General features: G+C 36.3%; 1 protein-coding gene across 1 annotated transcript in view; it reads right to left on the bottom strand.

Annotated features, from left to right (window-relative positions):
- Window positions 1–24,996, bottom strand: part of MAN1A1 (mannosidase alpha class 1A member 1) — a 162,225-nt gene that overhangs the window by 61,686 nt on the left and 75,543 nt on the right. Inside the window, exon 5 of the mRNA XM_060616531.3 lies at window positions 6,636–6,730. Within this exon, the coding sequence (XP_060472514.1) occupies window positions 6,636–6,730 (95 nt within the window). The remainder of the gene's footprint in view (window positions 1–6,635; window positions 6,731–24,996) is intronic.

Raw genomic sequence — 24,996 nt, forward strand, 5'->3', positions numbered from 1 at the left:
ATTGAGACTTACCAAAAACCTGTCCAGTCAGAAACTCTTAGGGGGCAGCCAACAATATTTGTTTTTAACAAACTCTCCTGGCAATTCTTATACACTCTAAAATTTGAGAACTGCTATTCTATTAAAGCTGGGTATTTTCATACCAATTTTCTAATATTTCTATATTTCAAAAGTTAAACTGACCATCAATTGGGCAGGGACATGTTTTCAAAGGTAATTGAGAAGAGAAATGAAGCTATTCTCAGCATATAAACACTAGACTTAATGCAGTGATTTTCAACCCCAGGTGAACATTGGAATAGCCGAGGAGATTTGAAAAATGCCAAGACCATACTCCAAGCCAAATGAAACAGACCTGGGGACAGGGAGGCAGCAAAAAATATGTATTTTTAAATGCCCTAGTTATTCTAAAGCACTGGAAAGGTTGAGAATCACTGACAGAAAGTAACCATAGCAGTCAGACCCTCAGTAGAAGTGAGACAGCCTAAGAATTAGGAAGGAGGGCTCTACAGATATTTACAGCAAGAGTGCACATACCTTCTTATGGACCAGGTTTATGCCATATTAATTAAACACTATCTAATATGTGGGGCATGGGAAAAGACCATTGCCTTTTATTGCCTCACACACTTCTTAAATCTTATGGATGGAGCAGTTCTTATTTCTAGAGGAGATAATTCACCAATAAATATAATTTTAGAGAGGAAACTGAGATTGGAACCTATAGGCTGATTCCAAAATATTCTAAAAAATAACAAATATTCGAGTATGGAACCACCACAATCCTACATGTACTACATGGAGACATTCTCTGTGTATTTCCAGCTGGTTCTACAAATACCATCTCTCTTCCTGACCTCAAAAATGAAACTTGAGAATGGGTTATAAGCACTGAGTAGCTTAAAAACTTAAAAACTGCTATAGCTATAAAAGAAGTATCAAAACCAAATTAGTTTTAGTTATGTGCTATTTTCTATAATACAAAATACTATACACACCACATAATTTTATAATGAAAATTGAGAAGAACAAAAATTAATAATAATTTCAATTTACATTTATTTCACACCACTTCGAAATGATATTTTATAATTAAACCATTAGATTTCCACAAAAAACTTTATGAGGTCATCAGGATAAGTAAAATTACTATTATTATTTTACTATGAGAAGGTAACTCAGTTTAGTGACTTATCCAAGGCCAAGAGCTATATTGACAATGTTCATAAACAGCAGCTTTAACTATGGTACTGATATTCTAATGTCTGACATTGATAACTTTGTGCATGTCAGTATGAAAACCTTAAAATATGGTTATTATTAAAACATTCAATCAGGAAAAATAAAAACAGAGTAGGTTAGCTTAAGATGCTTGGAAAAAGTGGAACTTCCTTCTTTTCTAGGGTTGCTTGAACTTTGAATTTTTAGCAGATCCACAAAATATATAAATAAAAGATAAAGATAAGACACAACACTGATTTTACACTCAGGTTATATCACTGCTACAGAACCTTTTTCAGCATTTTGCATCAGAATATTAGCGAATCATTAAATAAGTCTGATCTGTTCATGTTCAAAAAATTTGTTTCTTGATTTTTAAAATATTATTCTTGTGACTTAAAGTCTAAGATTGTATTTGCTTCATCTTAAAATTTAATAAGTTTAATAATGTGAACATTTATATTTCAACTCTCAAATAAAACACAGGGAGATATATGGAAAATATTTTTAAAAATATTTAGCTTAATTAGATGGTCTTTCATAGTTTGTGTCTACTGAAACCAGCTACAATAATACTTAAGCATTTACACCCCGAAGTAAAACCCAATAAGGGGGCTACTGCCTTTTGTTACTATAGTACATGCTTCACACAGGATAATCTTTCACTATTAGAAAACCTTAAGCTATGTAGTATTCTTAATTAAGGCCCCATTTCAGTTAAAGTAAAGCAATTTGCAATTTAATTATAATAATAATACAAATTGCAACGTAACTAATGATACAATATGCTGTTGTGTTGCATAATTAGAGCAGTCAGTAAATAAGGTTTTACAAAGCAGGAAATAAGAATAGGTGAAGGAGTTGTGCTCATTCATCACCTTGCTGACTAACGAGAGCTGGAACGGAGATCAGTCACTTCCCAGCACATCCCTTGACGTGCGCCACAAAAGCACACGCTATAGACAGTCCCACTAACCTAATATAACCACCAGGCAAGTGCCAGTTTGGAAAAATCCACAAAGAGAAACAAGTGATAAAATAGTATATAGCTAAAACTAACTCATTTATCAAGAAAGACAGAATAATTATTAGGAATGCCCAGATTATAGGCCCTGTGATAGAAATGAGTAATGGGAACATTAACTATATTATTTTAAATTAAGAACACACTGGAGAAAACTCCAAATCTAGTAAGTTTACTCTATCTAGGCTTGAATTATACCTAGAAATATGGAAATAGTGAAATGCTTGATTTTACAAACCACAGAGGTGATTTTTCTTCTGTAGGGTGGAGAAAAAGAATGCATAGGGCCTCCTGTTCACAGTAATAAGATCAGACATCAAATTTTGACATTTTCACATTAGAGAAATTGAGTTCTACCAAAAATCTAATCTACTAAAAAGGCCATGCTTTCCTTTTAGCAGAGGTGTTATATAATACGCACATCTTCATTCTGCTATTGTATTGGTGAAGCTGGTATGTTAGTCGAATCAGGTCCTGTGTATGACACCTAGGTATCTGTTCAAATTACCGCTTGCTATTAAATCACAATTCCGATTAACTTACAAGATAATATAGCAGCTCTTGAATTAAGAATTATTACAGATGTAGCAAAAGAGATAATTATATATCTATTTTTTCTGAACAGATTTTTGGGACAGAATTCCTAATGTGGAATATGAGTAAATTATTTAGATTCTCTGCTATTCTCAGTTTGCACAAATGCTGAAAGCCATTTTGGCTTATTGGTGTTTTGGCTCCAAATGCATAAACCTCCTCAATTCAAACTACTGCTTGCTTTAAATTCAACTCGGTGAGTACTTATTATCTCTCCTTGGCACAGACCAGTTTACATTCATCAGTTACATGAGTGAGTGTATAATATAGTAACATATAAAAAATATATTCTGCTTTACCAACCAGGCTGTGAATGCCCTGAGGGAAAGATCATGTCGGTTGTCTTTTTAAATAAAGTGAAGAGAAACAGAAAATCTTCCCAGGACCCAGTACAGAAACTTTATCACAGCAGGGACTAAAATAAATGCTTATTTCTTACAACAGAAAGGTAAAGAAACAAATTATCTTCAGGCAATAATCTGAATACTAGAGGGATGTGAATATATAACACCAATAAGTTCACATTTTTTGTTAGCATATAGGTGTTGGCAAAGAGCAGCATCCCTATTTTTAAAATTGAGAAGCAAGAGAACTATGATATTACAGACAGAATATTCTATACCTCTCCCATCGTAATTATTGCCAAAATTTTCAAAGCCAGTCAACAGTGAGTATGTAGCTACTGTATTCTAAAAAGCACCCTCAAGCACTTTTTTTCTTGTGGGAATCATTCCACAGACACTCCCTTATTCTGAGAAGATAATTAAGAAAATATGTTTTTGCCAGACATATTTTTCCCCTCTCCTTTGAAAATTTTACTGGTGACAGTCGTCAAAAAACTAGAAAAGAAGCTCCATGCCAGCTGTCCCTTATCCTCTGGCACATACTGTAAAAATACACATACTCAGAGGAAATAGCACATATACACAGGTTGGCATGAACAGCACATCCTGAAAGGCACTTATTACAGATAAATATGAAACTCTGGCTTCTTTTCCTAGAGGATATTCTTTAAGGTAATAAACAAGCCTCACAACTGGACGGAGAATGAATTCGATGAGTATACTTGATTACGCAAAGGGATATGAGGAATTTCAGTGGATTGATATCATTATTAATTCTGCCATGGCTTATTTTGTGAATTTGGGCAAGTCAGTGCTATTTAGTAAATGGGATTGAGAATGGAAAAAATGTATAATAAAAAATTTCATACAAATTGCCCAGGAAGAAATTAAAAGTGTTCCCATCAGCTCTTGGGTGGTCACCTAATTTCCTCTAGTTTTACGGGAAAACATTAGAGAATACAATAAAATGATACATTAGTTTTTAACATATATCATTTTCCTGTAATCTTTGAAATTAAAAAATTCTAATGTAAAATACTATACATTCAAAATAAGCTTTTATAAAAAACTCCATGCCCCAGTTGATGAATTTTCAAGAGGTATAGACAATAGAGGATAATGGAGGATTCCTCAGTATTTAAGTTTTTAGAAGTATTCCTTTGTGTACTGAAAACTACCTCCACTATACACGAAGGATAGTTCTAACTAAGGAAAAAGCCTCTTGGCTGTTGGAAGCAAACACTAAGTAAAATTAAATATGCTTGAAAAGAATCTAATTTCTTATGCTTATTTTGAGAGAGGCTAGAACTAACTGAATGATATGAGCACCTTACAGTAATTGACTGAACTTCGGCAATGATGGAGGTGCACACCTCTCTCTGCTAGTTTTAGCAGGGCCTTATTTAATTACCTTCCAGGAAACAATGCAAATTAGTTCTGCAGAATCTTAGAGTAGAAGTTGGAGAGATCATTCACGTCAGTATTTTAAACTTAAGGTTCTTAGGTTCTAGGTGGGCTCCGATGGTGCTGTTAGCTTTTGGAAATTGTGCAAAAATATGTGTAGTCAGGAATGTGCATTTTATGAGAAGAGGGCCATGTTCCATCAGAATTTCCAAATGGCCTATAAACCTGAAAAGGTGCACGAAGCAACTACTGAAGTGGCCTAACTTCCAGTTTACAAATAATCCTGGGGAGCTGAAATGATTGCTCGAAAGACGCTCAGAGTGGCTGTAAAATACCTGGAACCAGGTCTCCTGATAACCACTTAACTCAGTGTATTATTATGCTTATATCATTTTTTTCTCAGAGGGTAAGTACGAAAAAAAAAGTGTTAAATGTGCAAAGTGTTTTCATAACCAGGTCTTATTTCAGGTGGCAGAGTCGTTTCTAGGTCAGAGTATTTTCTATAAATACAAAGTCCAAAGATACGGAAGCCTATTATAGGTGATCTACATGAGCCAAATAAAAAACTCACGGACCTCCAAACAAACACCATACTGACTCCAGGCCAAGCACACACCCACTCTTGCTTTGAGTCCCTGCAGTGTATGCTATGACCTTCAAGATGGCAGAGAGAGCTGTCGGACCTCTAAAGGGAAAAGCGGATCCTGAGATATCACATCATACAATAGAGAACTCAAGTTAACATGGCCTACTTTGGTGGACTCTCCCTCTCCCAGCCTTACTGACTTAACATCCCCGCCTCAAACACACACACACACACACACACACACACACACACACACACACAATTATAAACAGGTACAGTGTGATGTCAGGTATCGATATATAACATACAAATGAAAACAAAGCGTCACATTTAACTGATTTATTAACCAAATAATTAATTTCACTGACTAAGATTAATTTCAGGAAAGAAAGTCACTAAAATAAGTAATTTAGAATAAATGTGCATTAATCCTGCCAAATCACCCTGCACATCCTCTTGGCATTTCTAAAAACAAGAAAACTTTTTAATGTATTGATGTGTGTATAAATGTCTAAGTACATATTCTATCTCTAACCATTTATATACAATATGATGTTAGGCAAATTACTTAGTTTCTCTGCGGTGTAAGTCCCACTAGTAAAATGGAGATAACAATGGTATTGACCTTTTTGGGTCACTGTGGGATTGAATATGGTGATACACGCAAAGACCCTAGAACAAAGCTTGACATTTTATGATAATAAAATAGCTATCATCATCATCACCATCACCACCACCACCACAAGGAGGTACGTATGTAACTAATTACTTATGGGGGAGGAGGGGTTAAGAAGGCAGCTTAAGATAAGACTGTTTATTGGCAAACTATTCAACTATCATAAAAATTCAAACTACTCCCTGGGAAAATACCAGAAAGTCTGTTTAGCCCAGGTTTTCTTGGAGCCAAATTCCCATGGACTTGGCATAACAAGATTCTCCACCCAAATGGGATGAGAAGGTTGGGCTGATCTGGGTCAGTGGAGCAGTTCCATTCCCTCCTTACAACTGTGGGCAGGCCAGTCCCAAGTGCTCCCCACCTGTCACACCAGTTCCTTACATGGGAGATCTGATTGGTCCAAGGTTCTGGCTCTGCAGTATCTCTGCCAGCAGCCTAATTGAAGTAAGTGCTCTTAGGACTTGGATTCTTTGGAAGTGAAATGCTTTGACAATGATTTTAAAGATAATGGGATGTTCTCGGTATCTACAGGGAGACAATATTCAACATCACCATGAATAGTGAAAACCTCAAATCACGTTTGGCTTGGATGATTCTGTTAGGGTCACACCATCCCATGATAGGGACCCATCTAAGGCTTGGAAAACTGCTAGCTTCCAACACTAGGACAGATGCCAAGACTCCCAGTGGTATCAGTCACTGACATCATACAAGAAATTATCCATCCAGTTAAACCACAATTGAATATTCCAACTTAAAATATGTTGTGAAAATGAAGAATTTTACCTTTTTATATTCAGCAATGCCCAAGGTATTCCAGAGGGAGTATGAAATGCAGGTAGCAATTTTACCCCAAGTTCCACTGCTTTCTTTCGAAATATCTGAAAAGTTAAACAGTTACGTAAGCTACTATTGTAAGCAAAACAAAAAAGTGTTATATTATCGTCTCACATTTAGTACTTTTCTACTTTAAAATTTTCTTTATATGAAAAAATAAGTTTCTCAAATTAATAGAATTACCTAGTAAAGCAAGAATGGTCCAGGGGCCACCGTGCTGTGGGGAATCTATTACTAATCTTGGTTGCACATTAGCATCATGTTGGGAGATCTGAATAATACGGACGTCTGGATCACACTCTCAAGATTCTAAATTCTATGGTTTGAGGCTCCCGGAACACAATTTTTTTTAAGCACCACAGGTGACATCAGATGATTCCAACATGCAAACCAGAGGCAGAACCAGGGCTGCTGGAGGGTAAGTCCTGGACTGAAAATCGGGAGATCTGGTCCTGTCCCATCTTTACTGATTCAGTAGAGCACAGAGAAAGGAGAAGTTTTAAAAACATATTATTACAATTAACCTATACGTCCTCTCACTTCTTTGCAGTTTTAACTTCCTCTGATGTTAAGTGTAGGTGAAATGGAAGACACAAAGTTAAATTAGGTACAAGTTATGCCCAGAATTTATAAGGAAGATGATATATGCACATAAATATCTAGAACATAGATAGAACGACAACTGGAGATAAAATCATCTGGGAGTTCAGATGCACTCTGTAATGCTCTATGGTGAAGACAGCATTTAGATGAGGGCTGTACTCAGCATGCAATGGGACTAGGAATACTAGAAATTAAGGCAGGAAGTGGAAGCGGTATCCCCGGGGGCCGTCAGTGTAATAAACACAGACACAGGCAAGTGGGGACCTGTAGCAGAAATGGAATAGGTCAGCTTGCCTAACCAAAAAAGAGGGAATACTGGTAAACAAGGTCAGACGTATACAACATGGGCCCAAACTGTGGAGTGTCATAAACATAAGTCTAAGAATTCTATTCTGTTAAAATGGGAAAATATCAAAAGTTTTTAAGCAGCCAGTTCACTTGAGCACACTGTGCCTTAGGAAGGGTAATGAGATGACATCCATTCACAGTCTCACTGAAGGAAGGCATGCTACAGCTTTCCCTGTGACAGTTGAAGCAGCAAGCAGGTGCCCCGCCCCTTCTCCTTCCTATACTGTATAGGACTGAGCATGGTGGGATGGGAACTTAACTATTTCCCTTTGCCTCTTGCTCAAACAACGGAGATGTGAGAAAGGCTGGGGAAACCCTGAAAAGCATGGAAAAAAATGGAAACAAAGTCCTCTCCCAGACAGTGGAAAAGCATTCTTTAAACCCCCTGTCAAAGAGGTCTTGTGTAGCATCTCCAGAGGGAAGGGTTCCAGTCCATAATTCCTGCTGTAAGTCCTGAGCCTCCCCACAGAGAAATCCTGGCATACACTTGGGCTCCCAGAATGAATACACTCCAGTAATACCAATGTTGATGCTATTTTGAAAACCCTACTCTTTTGCAGACTCTTATTTAGTAATGAAAATTAAGGAAGTAATGAGTTTTACTGTAAAGTTTTGGTTGACAATCAGTTTAGATAAACTAACATTCCTGGTATAGAAATGAGGACACAGACATTTGTAATACATAGAAAGCACTAGAAAACAGAGGGTTTTTTTTTCCCCCACAAATTACTATAACTCTCTTTAAAGTGGACAATTTCCCATTTCAATCACTAACAGTATATCGAAGGAGAGGAGAAAAAAAAAAACAAAACAACAGACCCAAAGATATATTCTTCTCTTTCTCTGCCTTACTCTATAGAATTCTACATTCTTTTCTGCTGAAAGGGATTATCCAATCACCGCCCAGCCATCTGCTGACTTCCTAGTTTCACTTTTTAAACTGTTAGTTAATTAACTCCTTTTTCAAGAAACTTACATAAGATGGAAGTCAAACGATGCAATTAAAACACCATCGTGGATATTATAACCATATGGCGTGGGAGGTTAAGGATGCAGGCTTTGAAAACACAATGCCTATACTTGAATATTAGTTTCAACTTCTTCCAATTGGGTATTCTTGGACAAATTGCTTAATCCCTCTATGCTAAGCTTCCACATCTATAAAGTGGGGATAACAATAGTATTTACTGGGGTGCCTGGGTGATTCAGTCAGTTAAGCATCCAACTCTTGATTTCATCTCTGGTCATGATCTCACAGTCTTGAGATCAAGCCCTGCATCAAGCCCTGCTTTGGGCTACACGCTGAGCATGGAGCCTCCCTAGGATTCTTTGTCTCCCTCTTCTTCTGCCTCACCCCCCCTCTCAAAAAAAAAAAAAAAAAAAGCCCACAGTTGCATTTACTATTTTAAAGATTGTGGAAAGAAATGACTGTTTCTATATTGAAGGATCTTAGGACACGCAGCAATCACATTAAAAGGTTAGCTGTATCGTTATGGTGATAGTGATAATGGTATTTCCCTAAGAACTTTCCCTAGAAGGAAATGCTTGAAATTCTTTCTTGTCTTGGCTTTTATCCCACTGCTGTTTTGGTACCTTCTCCTCAGGTTGTGTGTGTGTGTGCTATGACCCCATTACACATACTCTTATCATCAGCATTCATTTTCAAGAGCTAAGCCCTCAGTTCTCATCACCTGTTTGCATTTTCTAATTCAACCTTCCATGTCAGCTCTAGTGCTATACTTCTACTTGTGTACTCACATCACAATTTGGGTATCTTGTTGTCTTCTGAAACAACATGTCCAAGATGAAATAATCACTTAATATTCCAGGCAAACTTCCCCAGTTCCATCACTGACACTGTTCAACCAGTCCGTGGGTCCCAAGAGAGGAAGCATTTTGACTATTGATTTATCACTCTTTAGTCATCAAATGTCAATGTTCATTTCCCCGAAATGTCTCATATCCAATTCATTCCCTTTCTGTGATATGAGCATAGTCCTCATTTTCATCAGCAGGTACAATGAAATGGCATGATAAAAAAAGAAGGCCCTCTTGGGGCACCTGGGTGACTCAGTCAGTTAAGCGTCTAAATTTGGCTCAGGTCATGATCTTTGGTTTGTAAGTTTGAGTCCTGCATCAGGCTCTGTGCTAACAGTTCAGAGCCTAGAGCCTGCTTCAGATTCTGTGTCTCCCTCTCTCTCTGCCCCTCAGTGAACGCACTCTCTCTTTCTCTCTCTCTCAAAAATAAACAAACATTAAAAAAAAAAAAGGAAGTCTCCCATTCTCCAGGATTTCCCTTCTTGTTTCCATTAGTCTGTATCTGTATTACCGAATCTTTTTACTCTACGACTTTCTTCTTCAAGAAACAATAATGATTCCCTCTTGTCTAAAACATCAGGTTAAAACTGATCTGCTGACTTTTCAATGACCTCTATGAATGAGACCAATTTATTGTCTTCCATTCTCTCTAAGACCACTCTGGATCCAGCTTGAGTCTTCATGGTCTTGGTCACTCATTCAAGGTCCATCCACTTTAGTATCTTTTTTTTTTCTTAAGTGATTTTCCTCCCAACTTTACTGAGATACAATTGGCATGTAAAATTGTATATACCGTGATGATCTGATTCATGCATACACTGTGAAATGATTACTACAATAAGCTTAGTTAACATCTCTATATTTTTGCATAATTCCTTTATTTTTTGGGGGGGGGTGCAACCTTTGTATACTTATTTGTAGAGTTCTCTCACCTTGAAACACCCTTTTCTGCCTCCTGGTGACCAATCCAAATTCACCCATTCCTCAAGGCCTAGTCTAAATCTCAACTCCAGGCCAAGATCTTTGCCTCACGTGAACTCCTACACTGACAACTGGCATCACATAACGTAGCATTTGATTACAGAAATCAAGATATAGATCTCTAAAGCTTTCTTGTGTGACTCTCTTGTACCCCCAAGTAACTTTCTTTTCTTTCTACAAGTAGAGAAAAACACCTCCATTTCTCCTCACTGCCTATTATACATATCCAACTCAGATTAAGTCATTTTGTGTTTATTTAAGATTTTTAAATGTTTATTTTTGAGAGAGAGAGAGAGAGAGAGAGCATGAGTAGGAGAGGGGCAGAGAAACAGAGAGGGAGATGAATCCAAAGCAGGCTCCAGGCTCTGAGCTGCCAGCACAGAGCCCAACATGGAGCTCAAACCCACCAACCCTGAGATCATGACCTGAGCCGAAGTCCGATGCTTAATCAACTGAGCCACCCAGGTGCCCCAGGTCATTTTGTGTTTAAATTTATTGATATCACCACAGTATTCCTATGAGTAGTGGGTGGGAGAATATTTGTATTCTCAGTTAACAGAGAGAAAATCTCAACCCTGTGTCTTGAGATTCCCTAGTCCACCTTTGCTGGCTCCCTAGCTCTCTGCATGCCTAGTTCATGCTTAGCTTTAGGAATCCACTTTCATGACCCCTTTGGAGGTCTTTCTTAACAACACCATGTAAAGTTAGCCATTCCATTTACTGTTCATCATATCATCTTGTTTATTTCTGTCCCACCATTTATCACGTCCCTAATTAATGTATTGTTTATTGTTTGACAATCCCAGCAGGCATAAGCTTCACAAGGGCATGGACTGTTTTCTTTGTTGAGGTATACATACACCTAGTATCATATAATGTAGCTGGTACTCAGTAAATGTTCATTTAATAAACGAATTAATCCAATATTAATAAATATACCTTGGGCTCTGTAATCAGAAACCATTGATATTCTAGTGTTTGTGAAGTGCTCTATCCTATTCTACTAGTTTCTGTTGTTGGAAAATAATGAATTATGTCAAATATTGTGGAGTCTCAACCCTTGGGCACAATTACAAAATAGTTTTGGGTAAAAACATTAATTAACATATTCATGCTTTAAATGAAATCATATATGAGCCTGAGTCAATTCTAATTCTTAATGTTTGATTTGTTATCTCCTCCTGAGATATTAAGACAAGTTACTTGGAGGAGGAATCCAGATCCTCAAAGATAATGTCTTTCTCCTTAAAATAGTGACTATGTAATAAAATTTGAAACTAGTTTGTTAAGTTAATGCTGTTATAAGAATGAAGGAAAAATGTCACAAATCATTCTAAAGAACAGTTAAGTTTTAACTAGCACATGCTGGACAATGTGCTGAAAGGCAAATGATCACAAAAAGCACATTTAAATGGTGCTTCTGTGCTCTTTCAAATGGGGCAAGCAGGATGAAGGCCGCACTGGACCAGCCAGCACTTGCATCCTAGGACTGGCTCTACCATGACTTCAAGAGGCGCCTGGGTGCATCACTTAACTTTTCTGGTTCTTGGTTTCCCCAGTTAAATGGGCTTATAGAAAAGCAAGTACTCTAAAGTCATAAAGCTAGTACTAAAATGGGACTCACAAAAAAGCAAACCTATTATCATTTTTATAAAGATAGGAAGTGTTAATTTGCCATCAAATTCTTAGTCAACCTTGGTTTCCAGGATTTACTGGTACTTATGTTTGGTAGGAAGGATTTTATAAAGATAGCAAAAAGAAAAATGACAGTTAATAAAATGCAATCCATGCTGATAATAGAAGATATTTTCTTTTTTTTTAAATGACCATTAAAATCAAATAGTTTTTGTACAACATGTACCAATCAACTTGAGATGGGCAGACACTTATGACCCACAAGGAAACTTCAAAAAGATCCTGCATCATAGAGATTCTGATGATATCCATAGCGAAAAATTAAAACTAATGTAATCTGCTGAAAGAAGGGTAGTAAAATATGATGAAATAGCTTCTAAAATAATCTTTCAAGCATGTATCTAACAAATAGGTTTAAATAAAAACTTTTATGGTCTCAAGTTAAGAATTTCAAAATAACTGCACCAAACCTGTATCTTTTCATTACTTTTAAGGAACATCATCATAGTCTTACTGCTGTTTTTGATCAGTGTTTTAAAAACTTCAGATTGTAGAATGTATCAAATAAAAACATTTATCTTTTTACTTTTCCCTTACAGATAGGATTAGACAAGGCTGTAAACAAGATGTATGGCTTTTTTTGCCTTTCTAGTTTGCAGATCCCCGAAGAACTGTACAGGAATATTTACACGCTAGAGCAAAGAGTAAGGAAAGAGGAAATGAATAAGAACAGAAGGCTCTGGCACTGGAAAGAACCAGTTTCAGTTCAGACATGCTTCAGTTTGAAGTGTGCAATCAATATCAAAGCCTTTCTTCAAATGCTTACGCTGAGCTGAAAACTTCACTGTTAAAAGATCAAACACTAATTCCCCATTAGTATAAGCAGTGTTTACCTATTACTCATTTTTGCTACATAAAGCTTTCAGCACAAGATGCCATAGATATGATAAATATCTTTGGCTGAAAACAACTAAAATAACCTATATATTGTTAGCTGAGTTGATTAACACACATGACACGGGCCAAATTTAATCATTCAACCAATAAGTAGTTATTGAGCTACTGTGGCTTTATAATTTAGAGTAGAATTGCTAAAAGTTTAAGTATTTAAATAAAGATATATAAAAATAGTTAATCCAGAAGAAATTTAGAGCTGGAAGGGATGTCAGAGGTCATCTAGTCCTATAATCCTAGTGTACAGATGAAACTGATGCTCAGAGAGGCCCTATTCCCCCAATTAAATGCTCTGATGTGGGACAGTTCAATAGTAGCTGTGGTCAAGTGAATGCCAGCTTCATTCCACCCCAGAAACAAGTAATTCTTCTGACTCACAGAAACTCCCCTGTGAGTTCTATGTATGTATGTGTGCACACATCTTACACTGCCTTTTTCAAATTTTGCTTTCTCTCTGTAATTCATTAAACCCCCAAACTGACATTTTTCTAAATAAGAACTATTTGTTGTATTTGTCAAGTTGCATTATGAACTTCATTTTTTATGAATTTATAAATTTGATTAGATGAATTCTTTTGTCAATTGTTTTGTTTTTCTTCTCTATGATTCAGTATAATTCGATTTTTAGTCCTTAGGCAATTAGATGAAGCAAGTGTTCTTCCTTTCCCTGCAAAAGTAAAGCACTAAGATCCCCCTGAACTTGATTATTCGGAATAAAAAGAATATGCATGTTAATCTGCCAGTAACCATGAGTCATAACCAAGAAGAGTCAATGTAACTGTGCCTTAGACTTTTTTTCCAATGTATGAAAACCACAAAGTTTAAGTGAAAGGAAAAAACTTCTGATAGGTATAATTTTAAAATCTGGATATAGAATACCCTAGAGAATAGGCATTTTTGACTTAGCTAGCTTTTTAAAAATATTTCTCATGAAAAAATTAACAGTGAAAAGTTTTTTTTTTAAAGTTTGCTTTTATAGTATCTCCTAGTCAAAACGAATAAATGTTGATAAATGAATTAATAAAATTGCATCTTGGTACTGATTCTTCCTTGAGGGTTCCAATTCTATTCCTTAGCTTCTTAGTTTTTTCCTGGGGACTCTAATTTCATTCCCTAGCTCCTGAACAGGGAAGATCTTATAAAGTTAAGTGAGCAGGATGAAAAATGGGGAGAAATACTAGAGAGAATTTCAGGCTGTTTAAGGTCAACATCACCAGTATCCATGTGGCAGAAACCATGGCCATCTCCTCCTGGAACTGGTCCTACGATTTCCCTGAGCATAAAATAAGCCAGAGTCAAGGTGGCCTAGTAATAGGTACACTGAACAGGCGGTCAGGAGACCTGGGTTCCAGTTCAGGGTCTGCTACTTTTCAGTTCTGTCACAATGAAGATGGCCTTCATTTTCATCTAGGGCCTTCATGAAGGGCACTAGACAAGACACTTTCTGAGTACTTTTCTTCTCTATACGATCTGGTTTTAAGACTTAGAAAGCACTTACTGCATGTTTCTCAATGTGATAAGGACTATAAGAGAGATCCGTGAGAAAACAAAGATCCGTGATCTCAAGGAGCTTACAACCAGGAAGGCAAGTCAGGCATATAAAACTATATAAACATAAAATATACACCATAAAACAATAGTAGCACATAAATAGAGACTAAATTGTGTGATATAGGCTGTAACTATGGGAATAAAACAAAGAAAGAGATTGAGTTAGGTCCTGGGGGGGTGAGGTCAGATTGGAGAGGTGGCACTTATGTGGGTGTAGGTGGGTGTTTATTTGGGGGTAGGTATGTACCTGTTTGTGCACACTGTGCATTAATGTGGTGGAGGACAGGAGATCAAACAGAAGGGGAGAGGAAGGAGCCGGACAGAGAGCAGAGTAGAGAGGTAGATTTATAGGGCCCAAATGAAATAAGACAAGTTCATTAACCTTAAATATCAGGGAAAGAAGTTAAAGGGTTGGTTAAAAGAGCATATCATGGGTCAAGCAAGTCCCAACACTTATCACTGTAGTGCCTCCCATTCACAACAAATGTAGGAATTTCTGAATCAGGACCCTGAGGAATGGGGCAGGAGAAAGGCAGGAGTTCTCATTGGTTATGCAACTTTTCTTAGTTATAAGGGGCAAAGGTACATAAATGACAATGCCAAGAAATATTACAATGGTTTTGTGATAGAGAAAAGATCCTGAGAAATAATTAGGGTCCTTTAAAAAACTTTCTCAAGGGGAAAGTATATGTTTATTGTAGAGATAAATGGGGCAGTGCGGGGTTTAGAGAAGGTAAATAGTATGATGACAGAAAGCTATGTGTCCCTCTTCTAACATACATTTAATATGGAAGTTCTAACATATATCCAAAATGCACAAAAAAGTGAACAGAACCAATGGTTATGTAGCTCTTGCACTGAGAATTATCCTTAGGTGTACCATACATTGTGTTACCTTAGATGTTCTAAAAAACACTGGCCAAAAGAACAATAAATAACAGCATAATAGTCCAAGCCATTATACAGTGCTCAGAGATGGGCATTGAGCTGCTCATTCTGTCTCAATTTTGGTCTTAAAAAATGGGCAATTCACCAACATGAGGTTTGAAAAATATGCAGTATATTGCTAACGATACTTAATACTACTTAAGTATGCCAGATAGTGCCTGAACACACATTTCACATCAAAAAGAAAACATCTTTTTAAAGAAAACATAGTCCCTGCTAAAGAGACAGGAAATTATGAAAATCTGTACCCTATCTATGATTTCTAATAGAATTTGTGGAATCCACCACATAAAGCTTATTAATATGTGCTATCACAGTGTTAAAACAGGGACTGTTCTGTTTATTATTACATTTACAGGCAAATATCACAAATCATTTGAAATACACAGAATCGAGGCTTGGAAACCTTTGTCCAATAGAAAGATAAGAATAAAATGACAGCCTCATCTATCCAAGTATATTATGATTCCTTGGCAGTTTTGAGTTTTAAGACATTCTATGCTAGGGATTTTTCCAGATGCTGAACCTCATCTCTAAAGTGCATCAAAATATCTTTAGTTTAACCTTGTTATTTGGTTTTAGAAACATGTTTATCTGTTCTTTTGATCTAGTGAAATGTACAGCTATCCTGTCTTGCTGACTCAGCATCTGTATCACATACAGACACTGGCTTGGGACTAAGAGATCTAGCTCCTTGCCATCTGCTAATGGAGCTATAAGATCTTGAGCACTCACTTAACCCCCTCTGTGCCTCAGTTTTTAAATATGTGAACAGGGAATCATTTTCCCCACAAGATGATTAAATGTTATTAAATGTCCATGTGCTTTGTAAAGAGCCATAATAGTTACCATCCTCATTGTTCTTTGCTATAAGATCACGGTTCCCTCAGGAATAATTGGAGGATATTAGGCTTTTTGTCCATACACCAAATGGTCCAAAAACTACTGAGCTTTTATGTCTGTTTTCTGTAGTTGTAATGTTTCTTTTGGTTATTAGCTATCAGTTCATTATAGTGAAGATTTCTCACTGTTGTAGTATATTTGCTCTCCTTCTAAATTGCTGACTAATTTTGTAAACAGTCGTCTGTACCAGAGCCTGAGGATGCCAAATGTCTCTTGCATGTTTGTCTTCTGTTGAAGGGCATGAGCTTCAGGAAATGTGCCCTAATTTTGTGTCAGGTGACTGAATATGAACTATTAACTCTACATGGATGAAATAGCAGTGAATTAGTATGGTATTTAGCAATAGTAGCTTGCAAATGTGCAAAGTCAACTAAATACCTACATCTACACAGGTTCTGTTTGCTTTTTCTAAAAAAATGCAAAATGTAAGTGAATCCTTTTTCAGTCTAAGCAAATGTAAACCCATCTGATTCTACATCTAATCCCATTAATTTGGTGGTTTTGATTTCTGCATAACCCTCTTTTATCAGATAAAGGACACCTCTAAATTGCCCCTGGGCACAGAGTTCATAATTAACCAAGTCAACTGATGGATGAACATTTTAAGTTATCAAATGGTGATGTTGCTGGACAAAAAAACTTGGTGCAGTGCTATTTTTCTTTTATGTTTATGCCTCCCTCAGCAAGTTGATTAACCTCCCTTAGCCTCAGCTGCCTCATCTACAAAATGGACAACTATACCTTTGCACCTGAGAACTCACAAGTTCCTTCTCATCCCCCATTCTTTTTACCTAACACCAAAAGTAAATTTTTAATTTTTCCTATCTTACAATGAATATATTCTCATTATTGAAAAATCACAAAATTATACAGACAAAAAAAATAGGGTCCCATTAATCCTATCCATCTAGATACAAACTATTGTTAACATCTTAAGTGTCTATTCTTCTAAATGGTATTGATTGCATTTTTTTTTTTTTTTGAAAAATGGCAGTCTTCCATATGTAATGTTTTAAATCCATCCACAGCAACTCAATCTACATCAAAAACAACACTGCATACCAGAGGTCAGCAAACATTTTCTGTAAAGGGTCAGATGGTAAGTGCCAGTTACATACTCTCTATCTCTCATAGGTTTTGTTTTTTTTTTTTTTTTTCTTTTATAATCCTTTAAAATGTAAAAGCCATTCTTAGCTCTGGTAGTAAAAAACAGGTCTCAGGATGAATCTGGCCAGAGTGCTGTAGTTTGCTGACCTGTTTTACATTAATGCATACATTTCTGTAGTATCTCTCTTAAAAAAGTTATATAATATACCAATGTATGCCAGATGTGCCAGAACTTAGCCAGATTCCTATTACTTGACACTGAGGTTTCCACTGTCTTGATATTACAAAGAGCAGTGGGATGAACAATGCTGTACACGCTTATTTATATATATGACTATTTCCTCAGGGTAAATGATTGGAAGCAGAATTTTTGGTCATAGGACATTTCTTCATCCATTCACTCACTAACTGGAGATGTAGAATCAGAGCAGTCATAGACAAAATGTAAATGAATGGGTGTGTCTGTAGCCTGCCACCCCCGTATTATGTTAACTTTCCTGAGAGCACCTTAATTATTTTTATTTACAGTAAGAGGTTTAAAAATTTTTTCATATATCCTATTCATGACAACACTACATGTTTTTAATAGACCAGTGTTCTATTCTTGCACTAAATAATTCAATGCCTTATATTAATAATTGTCATCAGAATATCAAAATGTTATATAACTCAATACTTTTCTATTAGTAGAGCTTCAAAAATACCAAACTGAAATATTCTGGGGGTACCTGGGTGGCTCAGTTGGTAAGGTTTCTAAGTTTGGTTTCGGCTCAGGTCATGATCTCATGATTCGTGAGTTCGAGTCTTCTGTTGGGCTCTATTCTGACAGTGTGGAGCCTGCTTGAGATTCTCTCTCTCCCTTTCCCTCTGCCCCTCCCCTGATGATGCTCTTTTTCTCAAAATAAATAAAGTTAAAAAAATAAATTTAGAGTTATCACTTGGAAAAAAAAGAATGGATCTGGGAGGCATTTCCTCTTTAAAATATAAATATATAATAACTAACAGAAAATATGATTTGCCTTGTACATTGTGGCTACTCTTGCACTATCTGAATGCTTTGTAAAGCTATTACATACACATACACACACACATGCACACACACACTTCAACATAGCTGAAACTTTCTAAATTACAAACTTTCAGAAAGAGACCTCTTCTATAATTCTGACCTTTAAAAATGTCAATTCATTTATTCAACAAATATTTATTGAGTGCCTATGTACTACATGCCAAGTTGCAAAAGGCACTTGGAATACATAAGTAAATAAGACAGCTGTGGTCAATGACTCATAATAACACTTGTTTTTGAAGTGTAACTCTAGAAAAATGTCCACAGAGTAAGTAGTATTTGATGATGCACAGGAAAGGATCAAGTAATAACTTCCATTTCTTCTCCAAAAAGAAAGTGAAGAAGAAAATTATATTTTTGTGAGTACTGCACAAAGTATTAGACAAATCCTTGCCATCAGACAGACCATCTAAAATCAGCAAAAGTATCAGAGATATATAGAAAGACAACTGTATAAAACTATAGAGAAAGTTATCATTTAGATGTTTTTAAAGATCTTAAACTCAGTTTTACACAAAGCAGACTTCCCCCAGCATGATCTATGTACACTATACATGCATCTTTTATTCAGTGACTGGTCAACGTCTTGAAGGTTATTCCGATGGGAATCACCCTAAGTAGCTAAAAAACTGATTAGATCTGTTCAGAAGGGCTAACTCTAATAGAAAGACTGGGATAGTAGCACTGTGTGTTTAAAAAAGTAAAAGTCACAAAGAAAGACAAATACTATATGCTATCATTATATGTAGAATCTATAAAGGCCGAACTCATAGAAGCAGAGAGCAGAATGGTGGTTGCCCAGGGGCTAAGGGGGAAAAGGGGTTGGGAAAATGGGGAGATGTTGGTCAAAGGGGACATACATACTTCCAGTTATAAGATGAAGAAGTTCTGGCTATCTAATATACTACACGGTGACTGCAGTTGACAATGGTGTATTATATACTTAAAAGCTGCTAAAAGAATAGACCTCAAATTCTCTCCACAATTATGTGAGGTGATGGAGGTATTAACTAATGCTACTGTGGTAATCATATCATAATATATAAGGGCATCAACTCATCATGTTGTAAATTTTACCTACACAATGCTGTAAGTCAGTTATGTCTCAATGAAGCTGGGAAGGGGGGAAGTATGACTCAAAGTTCTGAAATAATGCATGGTGGAGAAAACATGGCATTCAAGGATAAAAGAGGAGTAAAAGAGAGGTGATAGAAGACGCCTAGTAGTCCTAAGGCCAGTCTAAGCCCAGGCAGCAGACCCATAGGTCAAGACGACATAGAAACAGAGTCAAGTTCTTCTAACATAAAACAAGGAGCAATGCACAGGATAAAAACTTGATATGAATGCTGAAAATCTCACCTTTTAAAAAATAGAGTAAGAGTGGAGTACTGTAACTTTGGCCCTAATTTTAGTCACTACAGGGCAGTATTGTTGAAGATAACTGACTGAGAACCATGGGAAATAGCAACTATCTTTTTTTTTAGGGGTTGTGATAGAAAAATAAACACAAAAATTCTGGTAAATTCCAGCATGGATCTTGGACTTTGAAGGAAATAAGATTTCAAAACACTTAAAATATCTCCATTAAATATTAGAACAATGACAAAAATTTGTGCCACATATTCTTCTGGGATAATGAGATGGCTCTTCTATTTACTTTATTTACTAGAGCTTCCCTTCATATAAATGAAACCCCAAATAATGTATGCTCCATTTGATACAATGTTTATTAGGTTTTAGGAAAGGAATCATCATGGTTCCCAATAGAGGAAATGTTTCCCTCAATTTTTCTGATGTAGTAAATTAGGACAGGGTTTCCTAAACAATGGTGACAGCCAAGTCTAGATGTCTATTTTTTTAGTTCATTTTTTTTTTTTTAAAGGAATCCTATTGGTTGCAAGAGGAGAGCTCATGGCATTAAGTCAGTGGTTCTCAAAGTGTGGACGGATTTCAGGCTAGTGGCATCAGCGTCACACGGGGACTTGTAAGAAGTGAGAATTATCAGACTCCCATCCACATCTACAGAATCAGAAACTCTGAGGGGGGCCCATAAATCGGTGTTTAATAAGCCTTTGGTGGGCTTTGGATATACACTAGTTTGAGAAGCACTGAATGTGAGTGGACTCAGATAATTCGATAAGAATGAGAAATAAATTGATTGGAAACAATACTTTCATCCAAATATTTATATAACACCATGAGTATTACATGGTTTCTGCGGTGAACCAAGCAAAAATCTTCAATAATCTTTAAGTTTAGCAAATTGCACAAGAGGTATTAAGCCACATGACCCTGAATTCACCGTTTAATAGCCAACTCTCCATTTGCTGTTCGCCTGATATATAAGAGCAAATGGGACAGCCAATTCCTAAATGAATGGCAGTCATCACTGCATAATTTCAGTCTTATGCGCTTGCCACTGTGGTTTAGGGGCTTATTTTACTGTTAGTCATGTCTCTAAGTCAGTTAATAGCATTAGAATGGAAAGATACGGTCAAATTTATGAGGCTGAGAACAAACCTCCTGTGAGTACTTTATACCACATTGAGAATCTAATTACTGGTTGGCAACACAGCATTTATTACTTTTTTCTCCCTTCACACAGACTCTGTAGCAAATCAGCACACAATAGCATTCAGTTTTGAAGGGACATTTGTATGTAAAGTAGCTCTTGTATCTAATTGTGGTAGTTGACAGGTAAAATAACCCTGTTTCAGCATAGGACTGATAATACAAAGTTAAAAACAATAACAACAACAATTATTTTCAACAGTGAGAGCTATGCCAATATTATAGACCAGGAATAATGTAATTGAGAAACATTTGTAAAATTAAGCATGTCTCATATTAATAGTAGGAAGAAGATTTACGTACAACTTTCTTAAGAGATATTTTGGGCTTCTTTTCATTAAAGTTCTTAACAAGGAAATCAGCAGGAAAGAAATGGAAACTAGCGAATATATGTAAATATTTCTTGAGGTCTAGATCCCTCAGGAAATTTGGAAAATCTAAATACATAAACATTTAAAAAAGTTTCCTGAGGCCTTTCCAAACTCTTATCGGCTAAACTTCATTTATCAAGGACTGATTAGAATCCAAAACTGTGGGGGAGGGGGGGCAGGTTTTGTGCTGGTTGAATAAATTTCTACATTTAAAAAATTCATAATAAAGACTTTACAGTAAGGAATACAAATGTATTTAAATAAAGTAATCACACAACTAATTATAATGACAGACCACATGCATTTCAGTAAAGTGGACCACAAATCAAATATTTTGAGGCAAATCCTTTCCTCCCCATGAGTTTCCTTCTTTCATTTCTTTCCTTCTTTCATTTCTTGCCTTCCTTCTTTTATTACTGTCCACACTAGGATGACAACCTCTGTGAAAACACAATCATTTAGTGGGAATGCCCAAGTTCAGGGATGCCAGGAATGAGGATGTTTAAGTAGGTTTTCAGCCATATAACTTCCCAAAGACTGGACTGCATAAATGATTTTGGCCAAGTAATAATAATAATAGCTGATGCTTATATAGCATTCGGTATATTCCCGTGACTTTTCTGCGTGTCTACATCTAAGTCGCTTAAGCCTTTAAAGAAGCTTCAGAGGGTGGGAAAGGTTAACATCCCTCATTATGTTCACACAAAGCTATGAAAAGGTAGATCTGTGATTTGAATGCCCAAATCTGATGCTCGATTCTAGGATTGACCATTACTCCATGCTACTGAAACCAAGTTTCAGAGTTAACTCTGAACAAAATTCAACATGTGTTGTAAGACAAGACTGAATTAATGAAAGGATTGCTTATTGTTCTCCATATAATAAATGTTAATCACCATATATGCTATTAAGTATACAGCTGTTTATAACTTGAGAATTTACTACCACACCTAGGTGGTAAATAAACTGTTTCAAGTTATTTGGATGATCTATTTTATAAAGTAAAAAGATGAATGCCATTTACCAAAATACCTCTTCAGCCAGCACTTTAAGACATGTAGAATATTTATATATATATATACTGTATATTTGAATTATGCTTGCTTTATATCTGATATATAATCTATAATTTGTATGTATCAAGTTAACTCAAATACATTAAACATTCCTTTAGAGAGAAGATCCCAAGATCCAAAATAGATCCCAAGATCCAAAATTGATTCCACCCAAGCTTGAATCCCCTTCTGGGAAATTTTTTTGCTGTTAATTTATTTTAAAACTTAAATTCTAAAGATGCACAGAGATACAGACACCCCCTCCCCCAACACACACATATACAACATGTACTGCCTAGTGTAGTATCATAAGGCACATATCCTAGTAATTACCATCCAGGTCAAGAAACCAGTTTTTGCCAGCCCCATCAGAGGCCCCTGTGTGTCCCAGCTGAGACAGCTCCTTCCTTCTCTCCAACTAACCATATCCTGGCACTTATTCCCTTCTATTAATCAACAACTGTTCACCCTTAGACTTAAAAAACAAACTACAACTTTTGGGGCGCCTGGGTGGTTCAGTCGGTTAAACCTCTGGCTCTGGCTCAGGTCATGATCTCATGGTTCATTGGTTCAAGCCCCATGTCTGGCTCTGTGCTGACAGCTCAGAGCCTGGAGCCTGCTTCAGATCCTGTGTCTCCCTCTCTCTCTCTCTATGCTCCTTCCCCACTTATGCTCTCTCTCTCAAAAATAAAATAAACATTAAAAAACAAAAAACAAAATACTACCACTTTTATGCCTGTTTTAAACCACAATTCTCCCTTTTCCCCTTTCTTTTCCTTATAATTTACCAGGGCAAATTTGAATTATTTGGACAACAGCAGCCACATTATGCACATGCATGAGTAGTGTAGTTCAACACATTTTTTCCTCTGTATTTTTGACAGATTGGAAGCTGGATTCAGAGACTTGATCCCTTTGGCAAGAATCAAGGTGATATGTTCTTTTATCAGGAGGCACATACGTGGTTTGCTCTCCTTTTGAGAAATTAGCAGCTGTTGATGATCATGGCCTAGATTCATTAATTCCTCAGGGTTTGTAAAAATGGGTGATTTTCTACTTTGATCATTTTACATTCATTTATTAACAGAAATAATTCTATTAAGAGACACTTGGCTTATCTACTACTTGGTTACCAGTGATACAGTTCATATAGAGAGGGCAAGATAAATGCTTTCTTTTTCTCTATCGATTTTCAAGGTCTAAATTGCTTCATCACTGCTTTGCAGGTGATCAATTCTTTTTGTTTTTTAATATCATTATGAACTCATCTATTTAAACATACCTAATGGATTTTAATGTTACATTTCTTAGTTTTACTAAAACAAAATTCTCATATTTGTCAGTCAGGGGAAGCCTCTTTTAAGTTGGCTCTTAAGTTCTTCTGACATTACATTAGTAGTCTTTGTTATCCGGTTTAATGAGATGTTTCAGACTAGTCTTGTACATTTTGTATTTCAGCCATTTCTGCAGGAAGCCCTGATTAGTAAGAAACAGGAATTCAAAACTGAATCTGGGTGCTGGAGATGCTCGCGACCACTGAAGTCATCATTGTTTTTAGACTTCTTCAGACCTAAAAATGTGTGTGTGTGTGTGTGTGTGTGTGTGTGTGTGTGTGTGTGTATGTGTTATCCAAATACACATATACTCACATTAATGAATATTAATATTTTAAGATAAAATATCTCATAAATTAATACTAATATTTCCAATTAAAATTCAGGACTACAATGTTTTTCCTTTTAACACTTTTATCATATAATTCACCCACGTAAGTGTACGTTTCAGTGGTTTTAGTATAGCCACACTAAATTGATTCACCACAATGAATTTTAGAACATTTTTATCACACCTAATAAAGAAACACCAAATCCATTAGCAGTCACTCCCCGTTTCCCCCCAACCTCTAATCTACTTTCTTTCTGTCTCTACAGATTTGCTTATTTAGGACATTTCATAAAAATGGAATCATACTATGCATGATTTTGGTTGATTCAAGCTTGTTCTATGCTAGATTCACCAGGAAGGGCTCCTGGAAAAAATATTCTCTAATTTCCTACATGGTGATAATAATTTGCCGGCATCCTCTGCAGCTGCCAGAATTTCCCCTGAGTTTATCATTAAAATGGGAGATCTATTTATAATGGAAAATTTGCATTCAAGTTTTGGATAAGGAAGGAGTTAAGACTGTAACTTATTCCATAAGAAAAGAATCAGCGCATGGTCCTAATCCTCTCTGTGTCCATAGCAGTTAGTTTTCTTTGCAGTTCTTCTCTCTGCTTCTTAACATTTCTCTTCCATGGAACACAAGATTTTTCCAGGGCGTAAAGATGACCAACTTGCCTACTTCTTTTTCAATGCCAGGGATTTACATATCTGCACTGCCTAAGCATTGTACA

This window comes from Panthera onca, chromosome B2 (genome assembly GCF_046562875.1).
Source record: "Panthera onca isolate mPanOnc1 chromosome B2, mPanOnc1 haplotype 2, whole genome shotgun sequence".
In the NCBI taxonomy this organism is placed as follows: Eukaryota; Metazoa; Chordata; class Mammalia; order Carnivora; family Felidae; genus Panthera; species Panthera onca.